At 35.3% G+C, this 18142-nt stretch overlaps 1 protein-coding gene across 1 annotated transcript in view; it reads right to left on the reverse strand.

Moving 5' to 3' along the window:
* ABRACL (ABRA C-terminal like) overlaps positions 1 to 18142 on the reverse strand; it is an 86620-nt gene that overhangs the window by 25547 nt on the left and 42931 nt on the right. The window contains exon 2 of the mRNA XM_044064687.1: positions 15323 to 15389. Coding sequence (XP_043920622.1) covers positions 15323 to 15383 — 61 coding nt within the window. The 5' untranslated portion in view covers positions 15384 to 15389. The remainder of the gene's footprint in view (positions 1 to 15322; positions 15390 to 18142) is intronic.

Consider the following 18142-nt stretch of genomic DNA (forward strand, 5'->3'; position numbering starts at 1 on the left):
CACAAAACACTGATTAATAAATTAGAATAACTAGGTATCAATGTACTTTTGATAAGATGGATAGATCCATGGCTTACAAATAGGATATGGCAAGTATCATACAGCAATTGGACAGGTGAAATACTTGGTTACAGTCAGGGTGCCCCACAGGGCTCCATCCTACGCCTTTACTTGGTTAGAGTGTATCTTTCAGACCTAACCTTTCATCTGAGGTGTTCTACAGTCTATATGCAGATGACCCAAAATTATGTAAACTGGTTACACGTGTTACAGATAAGGCATGTCTGCAAAAGAACTTGAAGAAATTGACCATCTGGGCACAGGAGAATAATATGCAGATACATACATCAAAAACTAAAGAACAAAAGCGGAGAGATGAGCCAAAAAACGGTAATCAATTTTAATGACAAAGCATGCACATCAAATAGCAAGTGCTTTTGTCAGCACTGGACTTCTTCAAGCTGAATAATGTGACTACAGGATTAAAACACTTTTAAGTCACATACAAAGACACACAACTTTGTAATTAATGATGCAACCCGTTCCTTTTAAGGAAAGCTATAAAATCTTCTATATCATTTAACCCAGGTGGATGGCAGGCATTCATCCTAACTAACCATTCACATTCCTTCCACCCAAGTTCTTCTTCTGCATTGAACTTGTCAACATTTAAAACTTCATCTAAAACAGCAAATTTAAAATCTACATTACATGCATTTTCTTTGTAATGTTTCCACAGCATTTTTATCATCTTTAATGCTCATGACATACTTATGCTCATATATCCTTCTATTTAACTCTCTTGTAGTGTTCCAGCATAGAAGGATTTGCATGACAAACACACAGCTAAATATGCAATAAACTTGGATTTATATGTATATCTACCTTTTAACTGGATATGGTAACCGCCACTCATAATTTCTTTTACATCAGTCATTAAAAATTACATAAATTGCAACTAAAACACTTGTACATCCCAGGGTTGGCACATTTATTTTTAGGGGGATTTAATTTTCTTTGAAACAAATTTTTAAAACTCCTTCCCTTCTTCTGCACAAAACAGGTGCTTCTCCCACTAATTTCATAACATCAGAGTTACACTTAAAAAGTTTCCAATTATTTGTAACAATGTTTTTAATAGCCTGTGTATCTAAATTGTTTCAGCTTGCATGGAAGTCCTAAAATCAACTTGCTTTTTGTGTGTCTCCCCCTGTACTCCCTCTTATCTCATTCGGTACCTTTCATTGTAACTCTTTACAACTATTTTCTCTGGCTATCCTCTGCTAATAAATTTGTTACATAAAGCAACACCTTCTGTTTCAAAATCACAGTCCTTGTCTGTTAACTCATGCAGCCTCTTTAGTTGGCATTTAACAATATTACTTTTGGTCCTATCAGGGTGCATACTGTCATAATGCAAATAAGCATTATTCTGTATTTTTTCTTAAAAATAGATATTTTTAATTTATCACTTTCTTTGTAGATGTTAAGATCTAAAAAACTTACAACATTGTCATTATAGACAGAATTAAATTTTAAAAATGAGCATACTCCATTTAAATACATCAGAAATATCTACAGAGATTTAACATCACCTCTCCAAATTAACAAGGCATCATCAATAAAATGCTTGAAGAATATAATACTCTCCATGAAAGCACTTTCAAAAACATTGCATCTTTCCCATCCATGCATGTAAAAATTGGCATAACTGGGTGCCATTGCAGCACCCATAGCTACACCATTAACTTGCCTATATAGCTTGTCATTAAATAAAAAAAAAATGTAGCTTAAAATAAGATCTAACATCTCCATTAATAAGCTAACAGTACTAGATGAACATTTATTTGATCTCATTAACTCAAATCTCACCATTTCCATGCCTTCATCATTAAGTATTACAGTATACAATGACTTCACGTCAAGGGTTACTAGAATATCATTTTTCTGTACCCTGACATTTTTAATTTTATTCTTGTAGTCAAAGGAATCTTTGATATACGATGTATGATGCACTTCTCTACACTACTTGTTGTAGGTGCTTATCTACAAAGATGGCCATAGCCTCAGTTTTATTCCCATTGCTGGCAACTACTGGCCGCATTGGTGGATCATCTAGGTCTTTGTGTATTTTGAGTAAACCAAATATATGACTTAAATGCCTTATTTCATCAGCAATACATCCTGTTAGAAACCGTTCATCAATTTGGACATCTATAAAAGAATAAAACTTTTTGATTTCACTAAAAGTAGTAGTTTCATAAAATGTCTTATCATATAACATCTCTTCCATTTTATACACATAATAGCTTCTATTTAATATTACTAATGCATTCCCCCTATCTGCTTTAGATACCAAAATTTTAACATTATTCAGTAACTCATTAAGCAGCTTTTTGTGTATAACATTCAAATTATAATACTTAAATTCAGGCTTTTTATCTAACATTTCTATGATCTGTTGCTCACATATCATAAGAAACAATTCCAATTCCTTTTTTAAGGGAGGGTTATAAATGCTGGGTTTACAAAAAGCTTTGGGGGTTACTGTATTGTTGAGAAACACAAATTTAAAATTTAATTTCCTAACATAATCCCTTAAAGCATTAATAGTATCACATTTGTTGGCACTTCTTTGATTTAAAAGTGTTTTAATTCTGTAGTCACATTATTCAATCTGAAGAAGTCCAGTGCAGATGAAAGCGCTTACTGTTTGATGTGTATGCTTTGTCATTAAAATTAATTACTGTTTTTTTGTCTCATATCTCTGGTTTTGTACTTCAGTTTTTAGTTTCCAGTATCTGGTGTGTTTTTGGATTGCTTTTTAATGCTACATGGAAAGCCAAACGGGTTCCAATTTTATGACTCTGACACCAGGTGGTATCTTAACTGATACACCAACTGGCTCTATTGTGTTAAATCTAGAAGGGCAGACTAATCAATTTGCTGCATTCAGTTATTCTAATTCCCAAAGCAATAATGGAGTTTTTGTGAGATTTGATGAGGCGCTCAATGGATGGTTAGTGCCTCCATCTGATCCTTTCGAAGGAATGAAAATAGTCAATGGTAAAAGCCTTGCTTTAACCCCTAATTACTTTGAAATGTTTGGTCAGCTTGAAAAAAACTTACTTAAACTGGAAAGGATGCAATGGGACAATGTGCGTTTTGAGAGTTGTTTGAAAACACAAAGGGTGCCCAAAGGTTTAAGAATATCTGTCATGCATGTTGGGAATGATTTTTCATCTGACTTTCTCAACAAATGGGTAGCTCTTAATCAAAGAATTGGTTTGCAGTATGTTAAAATGTTATGCGATCATAATAAGAAAAAGATTGATGATATAAATAAAAATATCTGGTCTGTCTATTTTAAATTAAAGGATAACTTGACTGCAGACAACCTTGATTCTAAGTCTGTCTTAATTAAAAACAGACTTAATAAAGAAAATGACCTGTTAAAAAAAACAAACAACAAAAATGTTTTATGAGATAAGGCTGACTATGAGGAAGGAGATGAAAACAACCAATCAGTGAGAGGAGGTGTGACCATGATGCAGCAGGAGACGTCAGTTGCGACAACCAGAACCTAAATGGATGGTGCACAGGCTGAGGAAAATGCTACAAGAAAATCAAAGCGGCTAGCCCAAAGAAATGAATGTTTTAATCCACCTAATGCAGCCAGTTCATTAAATAACATCTCAAATGAAAGAAACTTTTCTGAGAACACTGACAAGGGTTTTCAGAAAGAACTGGCCAGTCAGCTGGTGAGAGTTTATCAGCGCAATGGGAATCAGAGCAGGACTTGGGCAGAAGTAGCATCTATGCCCCACAAGAACAGTTATCACAAAAGAAATTGGAAGAAAAATGTGCAATGTTAAATGTAACAGGTATTGCTGATGTTGCTTTTGTTATTGTCAATTTGTCTAGTTTGTTTATCAGCTATGAATTGTGCAATGTTTTAAAGAAGGGCTGGAATTATGTGCCCTCTAGAAGGGCCATCAAATGTGATACTATTAATGCTTTAGAAGATTATGTTAGGAAATTAAATTTTAAATTCATGTTTCTCAACAATACAGTAATCCCCAAAGCTTTTTGTAAACTCAGCATTTATAACCCACCCTTAAAAAAGAAATTGAAATGGTTTCTTATGATATGTAAGCAACAGATCATAGAAATGTTAGATAAAAAGCCTTAATTTAAGTATTATAATTTGAATGTTACACAAAAAAAGCTGCTTAATGAGTTACTGAATAATGTTGAAATTTTGGTATATAAAGCAGGTAAGAGGAATGCATTAGTAATATTAAATAGAAGCCATTATGTGTATAAAATGGAAGAAATGTTATCTGATGAGGCATTTTATGAAACTACTACTTTTAGTGAAATCAAAAAAGTTTATTCTTTCATAGATGGCCAAACTGAAGAATGGTTTCTAATAGGATGTATTACTGATCAAATAAGGTGTTTTTGACTGCTAAGGCACATAGGATGAGTCGTATATTTGTTTTACTCAAAATACACAAAGACCTAGATGATCACCCAATGCAGCCAATAGTTGCCAGTAATGGGAATAAAATTGAGGCCATGGCTATCTTTGTAGATAAGCACCTACAACAAGTTGTGTAGGGAAGTATATTGTATATCAAAGATTCTTTTGACTTCAAGAATAAAATAAAAAATGTCAGGTTACAGAAAAACGATATTCTAGTAGCCCTTGACGTGAAGTCATTGTATACTGCAATACCCAACAATGAAGGCATGGAAATTGTGAGATTTGAGTTAACGAGATCAAAGAAATGTTCATCTAGTACTGTTAGCTTATTAATGGAGATGTTAGATCTTATTTTAAGCTACAATTTTTTAAAATTTAATGACAAGCTATATAGGCAAATTAATGGTGTAGCTACTGGTGCTGCAATGGGACCCAGTTATGCCAATATTTACATGCATGGATGGGGAAAATGCAATGTTTTTGAAAGTGTTTTCATGGAGAATGTTATATTCTTCAAGCATTTTATTGATGATGCCTTTTTAATTTGGAGAGGTGATGTTAAATCTCTGTAGAATTTTCTGATGTATTTGAATGGAATATACTCATTTTTAAATTTTATTTCTGTCTATAATGACAGTGTTGTAGGTTTGTTTAGATCTTAACATCTACAAAGAAGGTGATAAATTAATAACAGCTATTTTTAAGAAAAAAATACAGACTAATGCTTATTTGCATTATGACAGTATGCACCCTAATAGGACGAAAACTAATATTGTTAAAGGCCAACTAAAGACGATGCATGAGTTAACAGACAAAGACTATGATTTTGAAACAGAAGGTGTTGCTTTATGTAACAAATTTATTAGCAAAGAATATCCAGTGAAAATAATTGTAAAGAGTTACAATGAAAGGTACCAAATGAGAAAAGAGGGGGTACAGGGAGAGACACAAAAAAGCAAGTTGATTTTAGAACTTCCATGCAAGTTGAGAACAGTTTAGATACACAGGCACTAAAAGGTTTTTAAGTGTAACTGATATTATTAAATTAGTGGGAGAAGCACCTGTTTTTGTGCAGAAGATGGGAAGGAGTTTTACATATTTGTTTCAAAGAAAATTAAATCCCCCTCAAAAAAAGTGTGTCGACCCTGGGATTTACAAATATTTTAGTTGCAATGTATGTAATTTTTTAATGACTAATGTTAAAGAAATTATGATTGGTGGTTACCATATCTAGTTAAAAGTTAGATATACATATAAATCCAAGTTTATTGTATATTTAGTTGTGTGTTTGTCATGCAAATCCTTCTATGTTGGAACATTACAAGAGAGTTAAATAGAAGCTATATATGAGCATAAGTATGCAGTGAACATTAAAGATGATAAAAATGCACTGTGCAAACATTACAAAGTAAATGCATGTGATGTAGATTTTCAATTTTGTGTTTTAGATGAAGTTTTGAATGTTGACAACAAGCTCAATGCAGAAGAAGAACTTGGGTGAAGGAATATGAATGGCAAGTTAGGTTGAATACCTGCCATCCATCTTGGTTAAAAAATAGGGAAGATTTTATAGATTTTCTTAAAAGGAAAGTGTTGCATTATTAATTACAAGGTCATGTGTCTTTGTATTTGATTAAAAAGTGTTTTAATTCTGTAGTCACATTATTCAGTCTGAAGAGGTCCAGTACGGATGAAAGCTCTTACTGTTTGATGTGTATGCTTTGTCATTAAAATTGATTACTGTTTTTTGTTTCATCTCTCCAGCTTTATTCTTCAGTTTTGGTTTCCGGTGTCTGGTGTGTTTTTGGATTACATCAGAAACTAACCATATGATATTTGGGAGACATACATTGAAAGGTGAATATTTAATGCAGCACACAGTGATTGAAACTGTAGACTCATTTAAGGACCTGGGTATATGGGTAGATCCAGCTTTGAGTTTTTTCTAATCATATCAACCAATCGGTTAATAACAGTTATAGAACTATAGGTTGTATAAAAAGATTTATAAAGTCTAGGAAATCAGAAATGATGAAATCATCGTTTGTTGGTTACATCAGACCCAAACTTGAGTATGGAATAGCGATATGGAAACCTTATAAGAAAACAGGCAAGAGTAAACTGGAAAGAGTACAGTGGAAATATACCAAGGGCATCCATGGATATGAAAATTTAAGTTATTATGAAAGACTAAAATATCTGAACTTCCACAGTGTCTCTTATAGATCTAAGGAGATCTTATTCAGGTATATAGGGATTTAGAGACAATGTACGTCTGTGAATGATTGAGGTTATCAAAAAGTAGTACAGAATCATCAAGAAAAACTTATGTAAAAGATTCTATAGGAATGAGAAGTGCACTAATTGATTCTCTGAGAAAGCAGCTGATGCGTGGAACAGACTACCAAATTACATTAAAGCAAATACTAGTTTAGATATTTTTAAGGACAGCCTGGACACTTATTATGGGAACAAATATTTTGCTATATTGGCAGGTTAGAATGGCATTAATGCTCATGCTTGAAATATTTGTATGCATGTATGTATGTATGTAATGCATATTAAAGGAGTGCTCAGACTGAAATGCTACCACAAGTGAACTTAAAGCTACAGACACATCAGTGTACTTTAAACACCTTATAAAAGTGTGATTATTCAATAAAAGTTTTCACTTTGTATAAATGAGCAAAGAGCAACTCGACTGTACAGAATTTATAAAGGTAATAAAATCAAAATAAGCTGATTAATAAGCCCTCTAGCCAATAAAACTACATGCAGAAATCTCAAATATTTCCCCAACATAAACAGACCAGGCTAGCTCTCAGTGCACTAGATGGAAAATCAAATGACCTCAATGTAAAAACAAAGGCTTGCTAGAGTGTAGAAATACACTAGTTTATCACATAGCTAGCTAGATAATTAATTCAGAACAAGTAAAATCAGTAAAATAGACAATTTCAGGTGAATGCACTTTTTCAATATAAGCACAAGGAAAGGCAAATAAATAATTCAAGATATCAACAGTGGTGTACAAAGAGAGGAGCTTATTAAGTCAATTTACAGTAGGGGTAGGCAGTTCAAAATCACCAGGTTTAAAAAGCAGATCAGTAAAGACAAAGGCCTACAAATTCACTGTGTATTTAATTATCACGCAAAACAATTTAAATGAAAAAGCATGGATATGGATAACAAGATACAAGCAGTGAAAATGTTTAGTCCCTTTAGTTTTATACACAGGTCAGGTATGTTTTTATCAACTAGAAGAGAAGTTGTGGATAGACGTTAATAAACAGTTGAAGGATTTTATTTTGGAGGTTAAGAGGGCAAGAATCAAGTAGGATAAGAAGATCCTTCCAGAAGAACACGGTGGTTTGGGATTACCTGATTTGAGGGGGTATTTCGGAGCTACACATTTAAGGCTCCTCCTACACATAGCACAAGCAGAAAGTTATAATACGAAGTGGAAAGTGATGATGATGAAATGGGGGAAGCTCAAGAAATAAAGGGAGACTGGGATTTTGGATGCAGATCCTTATGGTGACTAACGATAACCATACAGAATATTATATTCATAAAGTAACAGAAAGTATTCTAAGAACTAAGCCATTCTGCCAATAGGGATGAGGGGGTTGGAATTTACTGGAGAAGAGTGGCAAAAGGAACCAGAGTATCAAAATCAAATAATTAGAGAGGGAAAGATAACAGAATGGGAAAAGGCCAAGAATTCATTTCAACTGCAGGCTACAGATTGTCTTCCCTATCAAGGACTGATATCTGAGTATAGGGAAAGAAAAAGGAATAGGGGGATCCTAAGTGAAAGACCAGCGCTGGTATAGTTTTTAGCAGAATCTAGAACAGAAGCTGCTGTTAAAAAATAAATATTAGTAAGGCATATAAAATATTGCATGATAACTGTAGGAATCAATCAGAGGAGGTTAGAAAGGATTGAGAAGAGAGACTGGATAAGCAATTCACAAAGAAACAGTAGGGCGATATATGTATAGCCCCCAAATATGCAATAAAGTCTGGAAGATTTAAGATATTTGCTTGGAAGTGTTTGCATGGGTATTTTTATACCCCAAGCAGACTCCAAAGAATTTTTCCTCAGGTAGATTACAAACATTGGAGGTGTGATGGGGAAGAAAGAGGTAATTAGGAACATATTTTTTGGGCTGTAAGGAGTTGGCATACTTTAAAAAATCCCTGCAGACACCTCTGTCAGAAATACTGGGTGAGCAAATTGGTGTTACTAAGGAAATTATTTGTTGAGCTGTGATACAGAATCAGAATTACCTAGACACAGTAAGGCTTTGCCAAGTTTAATTCTGGTCCTGCCAAAAGAGCAATTACTGGAAAATGGAAATCAAAGTCTTAAACAACCATACTAGAAGTAGCGACTATAGTAACAGAGATAAAAGAACTGGAAGTGGGATCTTTAGAAAAGGGTAGGAGCAAATTCCAGACAAAAATGGGAATTGTGGGAACAATGCATGTAGAACAATGTTTTGGAGAAAGAATGATGTTTGAGGGAAGGCAGAAATTGAAGGAGCTATGCAATGACTGTACAGAATATAAGTGATGTATAATGTTTGAAACTGAAATTATGTACATTTTTTTTTAATTTATATAAATGTATGATTGTCTAGGTCATAAATGATAATTAAATAAAGTTCTTTCTTATTTAAAAAAGGAACAATAGGAAGGGAAAAAGGAAATGGCATGTCTGAGCCTGGATCTAAGATGTAAATTAAAAGGAACAAGTAGAACTGTTGTTTGTGTGAACACTATTTTGAAAGCTGCTAAGTAAATACAATAGATGAGAATTTTCAAAATTTAGTTGAAATTATAAAACAAGTGGAAATTAAAAAAGGCATTTAAAACAAACATACGGCCCAACTAAGAACCAAGAATATTGGGCAACAGGTTTAGCATTGCTTCACTAATGATCAACTCTATTATTGTCGATCATTAGTATGAAATTACAGGGATGTTACTTTAAAGATTTAGATTGAGTTGTGCTGGAGATTTCACTTTTATAACTGGGTGATCCCTTCTATTTATATATATTTATATATAAATAGAAGTGAGTATAAGGGAGTTATTCCCCCCGCAAAAATAAACTTTTCATTATGATTTTTTTTTTATGTTCAAACATGCTTCACATTCCAATGTTTCTGAGGTTTTGTTCTGCTGTTGTATGAGATGATCACAAAACCATCAAACTTTTATTAGGAAGCCAAGAAAATGCTCGTCAGGCATACAGGGCCAGCTACCTCTGAAAAGAGTTAAGAGAAGGTTGTACAGTTGTGAGCTTGTGTGATTGTGGGTTAAGGGCTTTATTTATATGTGGAACATAAATTATGGTGCATTCTGTAACTGATTCTTTGGTCAGAGAGATATTTGGGATGAAAGTCAGGTTCAAAGCTAACACGAGATAGTGCAATGAGAATGTGTGTCATTAGGGAGGGTGGTAACATACAAGGTGTGATGCTAACAGCAGAAGGATCTGATAGTGATATTATATATTATTTTACTTACTTATAATGCAAATCAGTAATGAGAGAGATTCATAAATGTTTACCTTATGGAATAGGGCTGGTGCACAGTACAAATGCATAAAAAAATTTTGGAATTCATAAAAGCTGCTATTCAGTGAGGCAAGTCCTGTTCCCAGTATTACCATACTGTGTGGGCCCAGAACTCTTTGCATGGAGCATGTATGCAAAGATGTTGTCCAAGTGTATCTAGGTTTCAGAAACAGTACAGCAGCAGTGCACAGGCTGGTGCCAGCTACATAAATTGTGGGTCAGAACTGAACATAAACAGCTGATACAGTACTTATGACTATATTGATCCTCATTGCAGTAGAAACGACCCTACTGGTTATGGTGTCTCCTATAGTACAGGCAAACCTGATACCAGAACCTAACTATTCCCACCCACAGCCATGGTGTTGTAACACTTCAGCCAGTGGTATCTATTATGTAAATTACTCCTACACTGCATGTATGACTACATTGCATCCTCACTTTATGAATCATCATTAGTCTTGAATGTGATGCCAGGAGCACCTACTTCTGCACTACCATTCCTCTAACATTAGTCCACCTTGTATACAGCTGTGCACAGTGGACATCAGTAAGTGATTCAGAGAAGTACTGCGTCTTCTTATTCATGTTTATGAATTGCACTAATGCCATGTCCAAGGAATACACACAGTGCACATAGTTACTTTCTGAAACAGTGTACTATGTTATGTATACCATACTATAGAATTGTTGAAGAAATAACAGTTAGCCAGTGTGTGGTGGTTAGTGAACAAAAGCAACAACCAGTAGTATCAAACATGCAGTAATACTGCATTTAGGATTAGGTGCAGTCTAACAGACTTAGCTGCATGTATGTAAAAAAAAGAGTGAAAACCACAATTGCAGGTGGGGGAGTGGTCTATGGGTTCAAAATTACAAGTCCCTTGAGCTGTGTGAAAAAGCAGAGAAGAGTGACCAGCCACATTCTTTGCATAGAATCAATCAGTTAGTGCACATGCAGTAACGTAATGGTGTCCTTTAAGATGCTTTTTCATTGTTGTTACCCAATTAAAGTAGGTGAGACAACCAGCTGTAATGGCAGAGAAAGTCTTGACCTTGAACAAGATGACTCATGTTTGATTAGTAGCTCAGGCACCTGCTGGAAATGGCAGGGAAGGGAGATGAATGAAAGGGCTAATCCTGCGCCCCTCTCTCAGGGGGAAAGAGTGGAGCACATGTCCAGAGAACACAAAGCAGACTTGATTTCCCTGATAGAGACTAGAGAAATGTGCATGATGTGCTTGCTTGCTCCAGGAGGAGGGGTTGTTTGCAAGCTTACATCATGCATGGAAGCGAGTGACAGCTTTATGCTACACCCAATTCACATGTGTCCTTACTGGACACGAGTGAGGCGTTAAGGGCATAAACAGAAAATCCTGGTCCCCCTTGTGAATGATGATACCACTCCTGGTTTGCTTACCCCTCACCCACTGGGGAACAACTGGACTGCAGGGCTTTCACCCCAGTGTCAATTAACAGGCCAAATGAATGGTCATGAGGATGCTTGATAGCCAGCAAAAAGCAGAGCAAAAAACATAGTAGGTGAGATAGCATGAGAAGCAGAGACAAGGAAAATGGCAACTCATAGCTAACCAAGTAAACACTTTCTCCTAATTCAAATGCACTAAAAACAGTATGTCTACCTTAAAGGAAGGCAAACCAATGATAAATGAAATTAACACAAGAACAAAGGAAGGGATGAAGTATTTTCACAAACAACAGTGAATACCATAAAATGTTTAGGATAACACTTGCCTAATACCTGCATGAACTTAATACTGGTAGTTAAAGTAATGGTCACATGGTTACAGGAAGCATTCTAAGTGGTTATCTAGTCATATACACCAAGGGTAAGAATGCAGAGGAGGCAGTGAACACCTAAGAGGCTGTCACAACGTCTTAGCTTCACAGTTATAAAGACAGAATTCATACACTGCAAAAATACAAGCATAGATTGGGATCTCCTTATTAAGCACACCATGGTAGAAGTCTTCACAGTCACACTTCACAGATCTAATTTTAGACTGGTTCTGAATCCCCTATCCTGGAATTTTTGTTGGGGAGAAGGACAATCATGGCAGTAGTGCTCTGGTATTTAGCTATTAAATCTGTAACCTTGTTGGGTACACTGTTAAAATTGCCTTCACAGTCACATATAGGAGATCCAAGTTCACAATTTTATTTTACATTCTTTTTCCGGGAAAGTCTGACTGGACACAGATCCCTTTTCAGTGGAGGCCTGGGGAGAAAAGCTCCTCATTTACTTAACAAATCATAGAACAATGCATAATAAAAATCCAAAGTACAAACAAATAATAAAGAGGAATAACCAGTAATACAAAAAAATAGCAGGTAGTAGAAAATACCAACAACGAAGGTTCAAGGAACTCAACATTACATATAATCCAACAGTATTTACTGTAGGATTATATCTTACATTTGATATTGTTCCTTTTATGCACTCCATGCATTTGTCATATTTTATATGAAACATTCATCTAGTATGTATTATAAGAGTTGGGGTATGGTTCATATCCCACCGATAGAGAACTTTTATTATATGATTGAATTTTGATGCTGTTTTAGGCATTTTTTAACCATTATTAATACTGATAATATTTAGAAGGCTATTTATATGGGTTTTACCAAATCTATGTTCTTATGTCTTTAAAACTTAATGGTAGTTTAATTGGTCAGGTGGTGTTTTAGGCAGGAATTTTAAAGTATTTAAGAGACAAGGTTTGATATATTCAGTGTTCTGATGAAATCTACACTGGGTAGATGAAAGTGCTCAACCTTCGTTTTGTATTTCAATAAAAGAAGTTCTTTGTGACATATTTGTGGATCGTGGTTTGTTCTGGGAACAGTTTTAGGTAGTAGAAAATAATATATGAGAATACAGTGCTGTACAAAGAGAGTGAAGACTATAATTACATGAAGAGGTAGTACTATACATGCAACCAGTATGCCCTGGATAACATGGAGAACAAATAGCTGTTGGTTTTAATGAAAGAATACAGTAGAAGATAAAGAGAAAACATAAATTGTTGCGTTGGAGTGATAGATGTGCTATTCTATACCACTAGCCTAGTTTTTTTGACGGGGGGGGGGGCAGGGTTGATAGCAATACCCTGATATCTGACTAAAAAACATCAGCAGAATTTCAAGACAGAATGCCATCTAAAGTCAGAAAGAACCAGGGCAAAGAAAGAGGAAGTCATTTGCTGACTCACTTTCACCAGTCTATAAAATTATAATCAGTCCAAAGTGTATGAATAGTGAAATGTACCAGATTTAAACAAGATACACAAACAGTTTTGAGATGCAGTGGGGCAGGTACCAGGAAATATTAAAGAAGTATGACTAAAATTATATCAAACTAGTTAATAGTTATCAGGCACAGTCCAAAGCTTAGTATTTCACACACTGTCACAATACTTTTCATGTTGACTTCTGTCTTCTTTCAGAAGGTATGCTTTCTTGTGTCCCATGATTAATGGCTAGAAAGATATTCTACTAACAATAGGGTAATGCTTTTACAATTGCATCACACTACAGACTTCATTTCCTGAATGTTATTTTGGAACAGTTTCTGAAAACAAAGCATCAGATCTACTTCCAGGGCTATTGCTGCATTAGCAACATTCCACTGCCACCAATACATGCGACTCTGTATGAATTGCAGTCAATTCTGAATCATTGCAGGTGCTGTGTAGAGCACTTCTGGCTAACATCAAAGACTGAAATAATACTAATTTCACGAACTTTAATCATACTTTGACTTTGGAATGGGGGTCCATTCCCATCATGGTTTTAGAAACCCAAAAGCCTTGGAGAAATTAAACCAATGGAGTAACTGTAGCGACTATGTCAGGTGTAGGAATAGATTATTCACAATTCACATACAAGTTCAAGGTATCACTCTTAGGGAAATAATAATTTATAAAGCCTTATTCACACATCTGCCTTCCAAAAATACATTATGTGCATACTAACTGTATCCCAGGGAAAGTATATATTCAAAAAGCATTATGTCACAAAATTAGTTCATCTCTTTACTGTATAATTTATAATTTCCATGGACTTCATATATATTCCTTAGCTGAATGATTTTGATGATTTAGCCTGGCATGTGTTATAAGGGAGATATAAAAGAAAGCATGATAGGTGTATGCAAGCTATTAATGTAAGTCTAATACCACAAATAAATAGCACTGAAAACTCATTTTACCCGCTGATGCATGACCATGGAGCTAGTATACATATCTGATAGGTGTGGGAGTATCCCTCTACATGCAAATAAAGCTTTGTTTCTGGATCACTAAATACTGTTTTTGCAGATATGGTCTTGTGGTGTTGGGAATCACTGAAAATTAACTTTGGCAATCGGAAAGGTTCTATAAAAATACCCAGATCGTACATTTAAAATGTAATAAGTGATCCACTGCAACTAAGTCACCGGTTGTAATGGGGCTAACTATAAATTAGTCCCAGCCACTTTAGATTTAATGACATTTTTGAATAAAAAAACCCAGTATCTACTTTAAGTGGGTTTGCTGTAATGAAATTTCATTGCAATCATTATAAGAACCAGTTTCTGATCCCTTTCTAATTATCTCAGTAACAGTCTCTGCTCCTAGCAGTTTAAATACAAACACTATAAATATCCCACATAACATCAGTGCCCAACTAAGTTGCATGCTCTTCTGTATTTGGTTGCCATGTAACCATCATCGTTTTTGTCTTTTGGCACTTTATTCATTAGCTGCATGAAACAGAGCAAAATCACCCCATATAAAGGGTATGCTACAGACAATTGTACAGTGTTTTGTTGTGCCACAAATGTCACAGAAGAAAGATTCTGGGTTATTGTAGTTGATGTTCTAATACAGCAGAGCTAGCTATGTTGTAAATACTGTGCTTCATGGGACTCAGAAAAATGAAAAACAAAAATAAAACTTAATTTCTTTCCTTTTTCCTAAGTTTCTGTAACCTCATTTTTGGCAAAGACATATAGAGATAAAAGGTGAGAGGGCTTGCACTCATTGGTGGGGGGATGCAGGTAACTGTTAAGAAGTGTTGTAATGTTTTAATGGCACTACATACTAGGGAATTGTTTTTATTTACTCATTTTTCACAATGATTAACCACATATCAGTGACATGCGGTTAATCATAGTAAATCCCCATCTGGAACTCACTCTTTATTTTACTATGAACAACAGTGACTACAACAATCTGCTTACTTTTTGTACCAAGTCGATGGATCTCCTCGACAAGCTGTTTCACTTCATGGTCAACATTCATTGTTACCTAAAAAGACAAATACTATAAGTACAACTCAATTACCTCGCAATCTTGTACTTTCAATTTTATTTATTCTTTTCTGGTTAATAATGTGGCCATATCTGCCCTGTTTAAATGTTAACATCAGACATAAGCTACAAACATTTATTTAAGAAGTCAAAAAGTCAACATTCATTTAAGTATTCTAGTAGAAGTGATTCTCACTACATTATGGAATTCATTAGACTTGCAGAAATTTATAAATTTAAAATTATTGAAATATATACTCACCAAGGTGAACCTTCTATTTCCATGCTGTAAAAAGCATTTCAACGGACTAAGTATTTATTATTACATGAAAGGGTAACTTGCTGACTGTATCTTTTAATATATAAAGTTTCACACTTTTATTTTTGGTTCATTTCCTTAAATCATAATGAAGAAAAATACTTCTGTTCATTCCTATTACAAGGCATCCTGTGTGACTCATGCAGACTTTCCATGGAAAATGACAATGATTTCTGAACTCAGTGACATGCAGAAAACAGTAGAGCAATGGATTTCAATATTAGAAAGTCAGAAAATAAAACCAGAAACAGATATATGTCACTGTATCACAGCTGATCAGTGTGGCAGGTACTTCTGGAAAAGTTCAGAAATATAGTTACATAACAAAGAGTACAGCAGTTAATTTGGTATGAACTGATAAGGAAGTCTTGTTTAAACAGCTGGGACTACCAGTCAATATGCCAAATAACACAAAAAAGTATGCTGCTGTATTTATAAACCAACACTTGTACTTCATGACCAGTAATCTTTCATAAATTCTGAACTGTTGATGCCAAAGTATCTGTGCTGTTGGATGGGTCTACTAAGTAAAGCAGAAACATAACACACCAACAGCATTTTGGGTGTCAAACTCATTCAAAACTGTGGGTGACATTTGTAAGAAAGAATTTTTTTCTGTGGACAAGAGCCCCCAACAACCCCATGTGAGACGCCTTAGCTTCACACTGCCTGAATTATAATGAATACTAAATCCACAGTTACATAGTCATGAGGAAAAGAGAAACATCTTGCAAGGGTGAAAAAAAAGAAGTTATGTACTTACCATAACGTTCCATGTGAGTTGTTCATCTCGCCTTCATTCTTTACTGATAGGTTCGGAGCCAATCCGTCGGCTCTGAGTCAGCCAATTGCAAAGCTCGAGGTCTTCAAATAGCTCGAGGCAAAGTCCCTATCCCATGATGCACCTAGAGTTACCTCAGATCTTGTTTGCTGTGTAGAATAATACCATATGTCATTCTTTCACTCCCAAAAAGGGTAAAGAAGAACTGAGCAACCAGGATGGATCCAGCATCTCATCTAACAGCCCAGGAGGGGGTAGGAGAGAGGGACGTAAGAATGAAGGTGAGATGAACAACTCACATGGAACGTTATGGTAAGTACATAACTTCTTTATGTGAAGTTGTTCTATCTCGCCATTCATTCTTTACTGATGGGTAGTGTCCCAAGCACCATCACTCTTGGGTGGCTCACGGGAGTATATTTCTCAGGACCATGGATCCAAAGAAGGCCTTATCAACTTTGTAATGAGTGATAAAAGGTATGAGGTTTCGACCAAGTGGCTGCTGTGCAAATGTTATCAATAGGAAACCTGGCAGAAAAAGCAGATGATGTAGAAACTGCTCTGGTTGAGTGAGCTTTAATTTTATGATTCAAAGGCATATTAGCAGCTGAATAAGCAATGGTGATACAATCAGATAACCATTTAGACAGAGTTGTATTTGCCACTGGTCTACCTTTCCTGGAGTCTGAAAATGAAACAAAAAGCTGGTCTGATTTTCTGAAATCTTTTGTTCTATCCAAATAAAATCTGAGCTGTCTGTGAACATCAAGTCTGTGCAGCATATACTCTAAATTGTTTGAATGGTTGTGGAAGAAGACTGGGAAATCAATAATTTGGTTGAGATTGGTTTCAGTGCAAACTTTGGGCAAGAATTAGGGGTTTGTTCTAAGTGAAACTCTGTCAGAATGGAATATCAAATAGAGAGGCTTGATAGATAAAGCCTGAAGCCCTGACACTCTGCAGGCAGAAGTAATAGCTACCAGAAAGATGGTTTTCCATGACAAATATTTAAGGTCACAAGAGGAAGCTGGTTCAAATGGCGGACGAATTGTGTGGGAAAGCATAAAATTTAGATTCCATGGAGAATAGGGAGATTTCGCAGGGGGTCTAATACGAAAGGTCCCTTTGAGAAAGGCTTTGGATAACTTGTGAGACATGATATTCAATCCTTCAAATCCAAGATGAAAATTAGAAATAGCAGCCAGCTGAACATGAACTGTTGCTGCTGCAGCTCCTTTGTTAAAAATCATAGTTAAGAACTCTAAAATGGAGGCCATAGCGGCTTGGTAAGGATCAATATTGTTTTTAGCGGCCCATATAGAAATTTTCTTTTCCATTTGCTAAGATATAGCTTCCTAGTAGAAGATTTATGAGAGAATAAAAGGATCTATTTTTGTCTCATTGAAGAGGTTATGGAATCAGGCTATGATGGGAATTGGAGCAGCCAAGCTGTAAGCTTCAGGGACTGCAGAGAGGGATGAGGTTCCCCCAACGAGTGCATCAGAAGTTCTGGAACTGGGTCCAGGATCCAAGGGTCCTCGATAAAATGAAGTCAAAGGAAGGGGAACCAAATCTGATGAGGCCAATGAGGGGCTATGAGGATCATGGTCTTTCCCAGGGTTTTTGCTTTCTGTAGAACCTTGGGTATCAA

This window comes from Protopterus annectens, chromosome 1.part0 (assembly GCF_019279795.1).
Source record: "Protopterus annectens isolate FY-2018-M chromosome 1.part0, PAN1.0, whole genome shotgun sequence".
Classification (NCBI taxonomy): Eukaryota; Metazoa; Chordata; order Ceratodontiformes; family Protopteridae; genus Protopterus; species Protopterus annectens.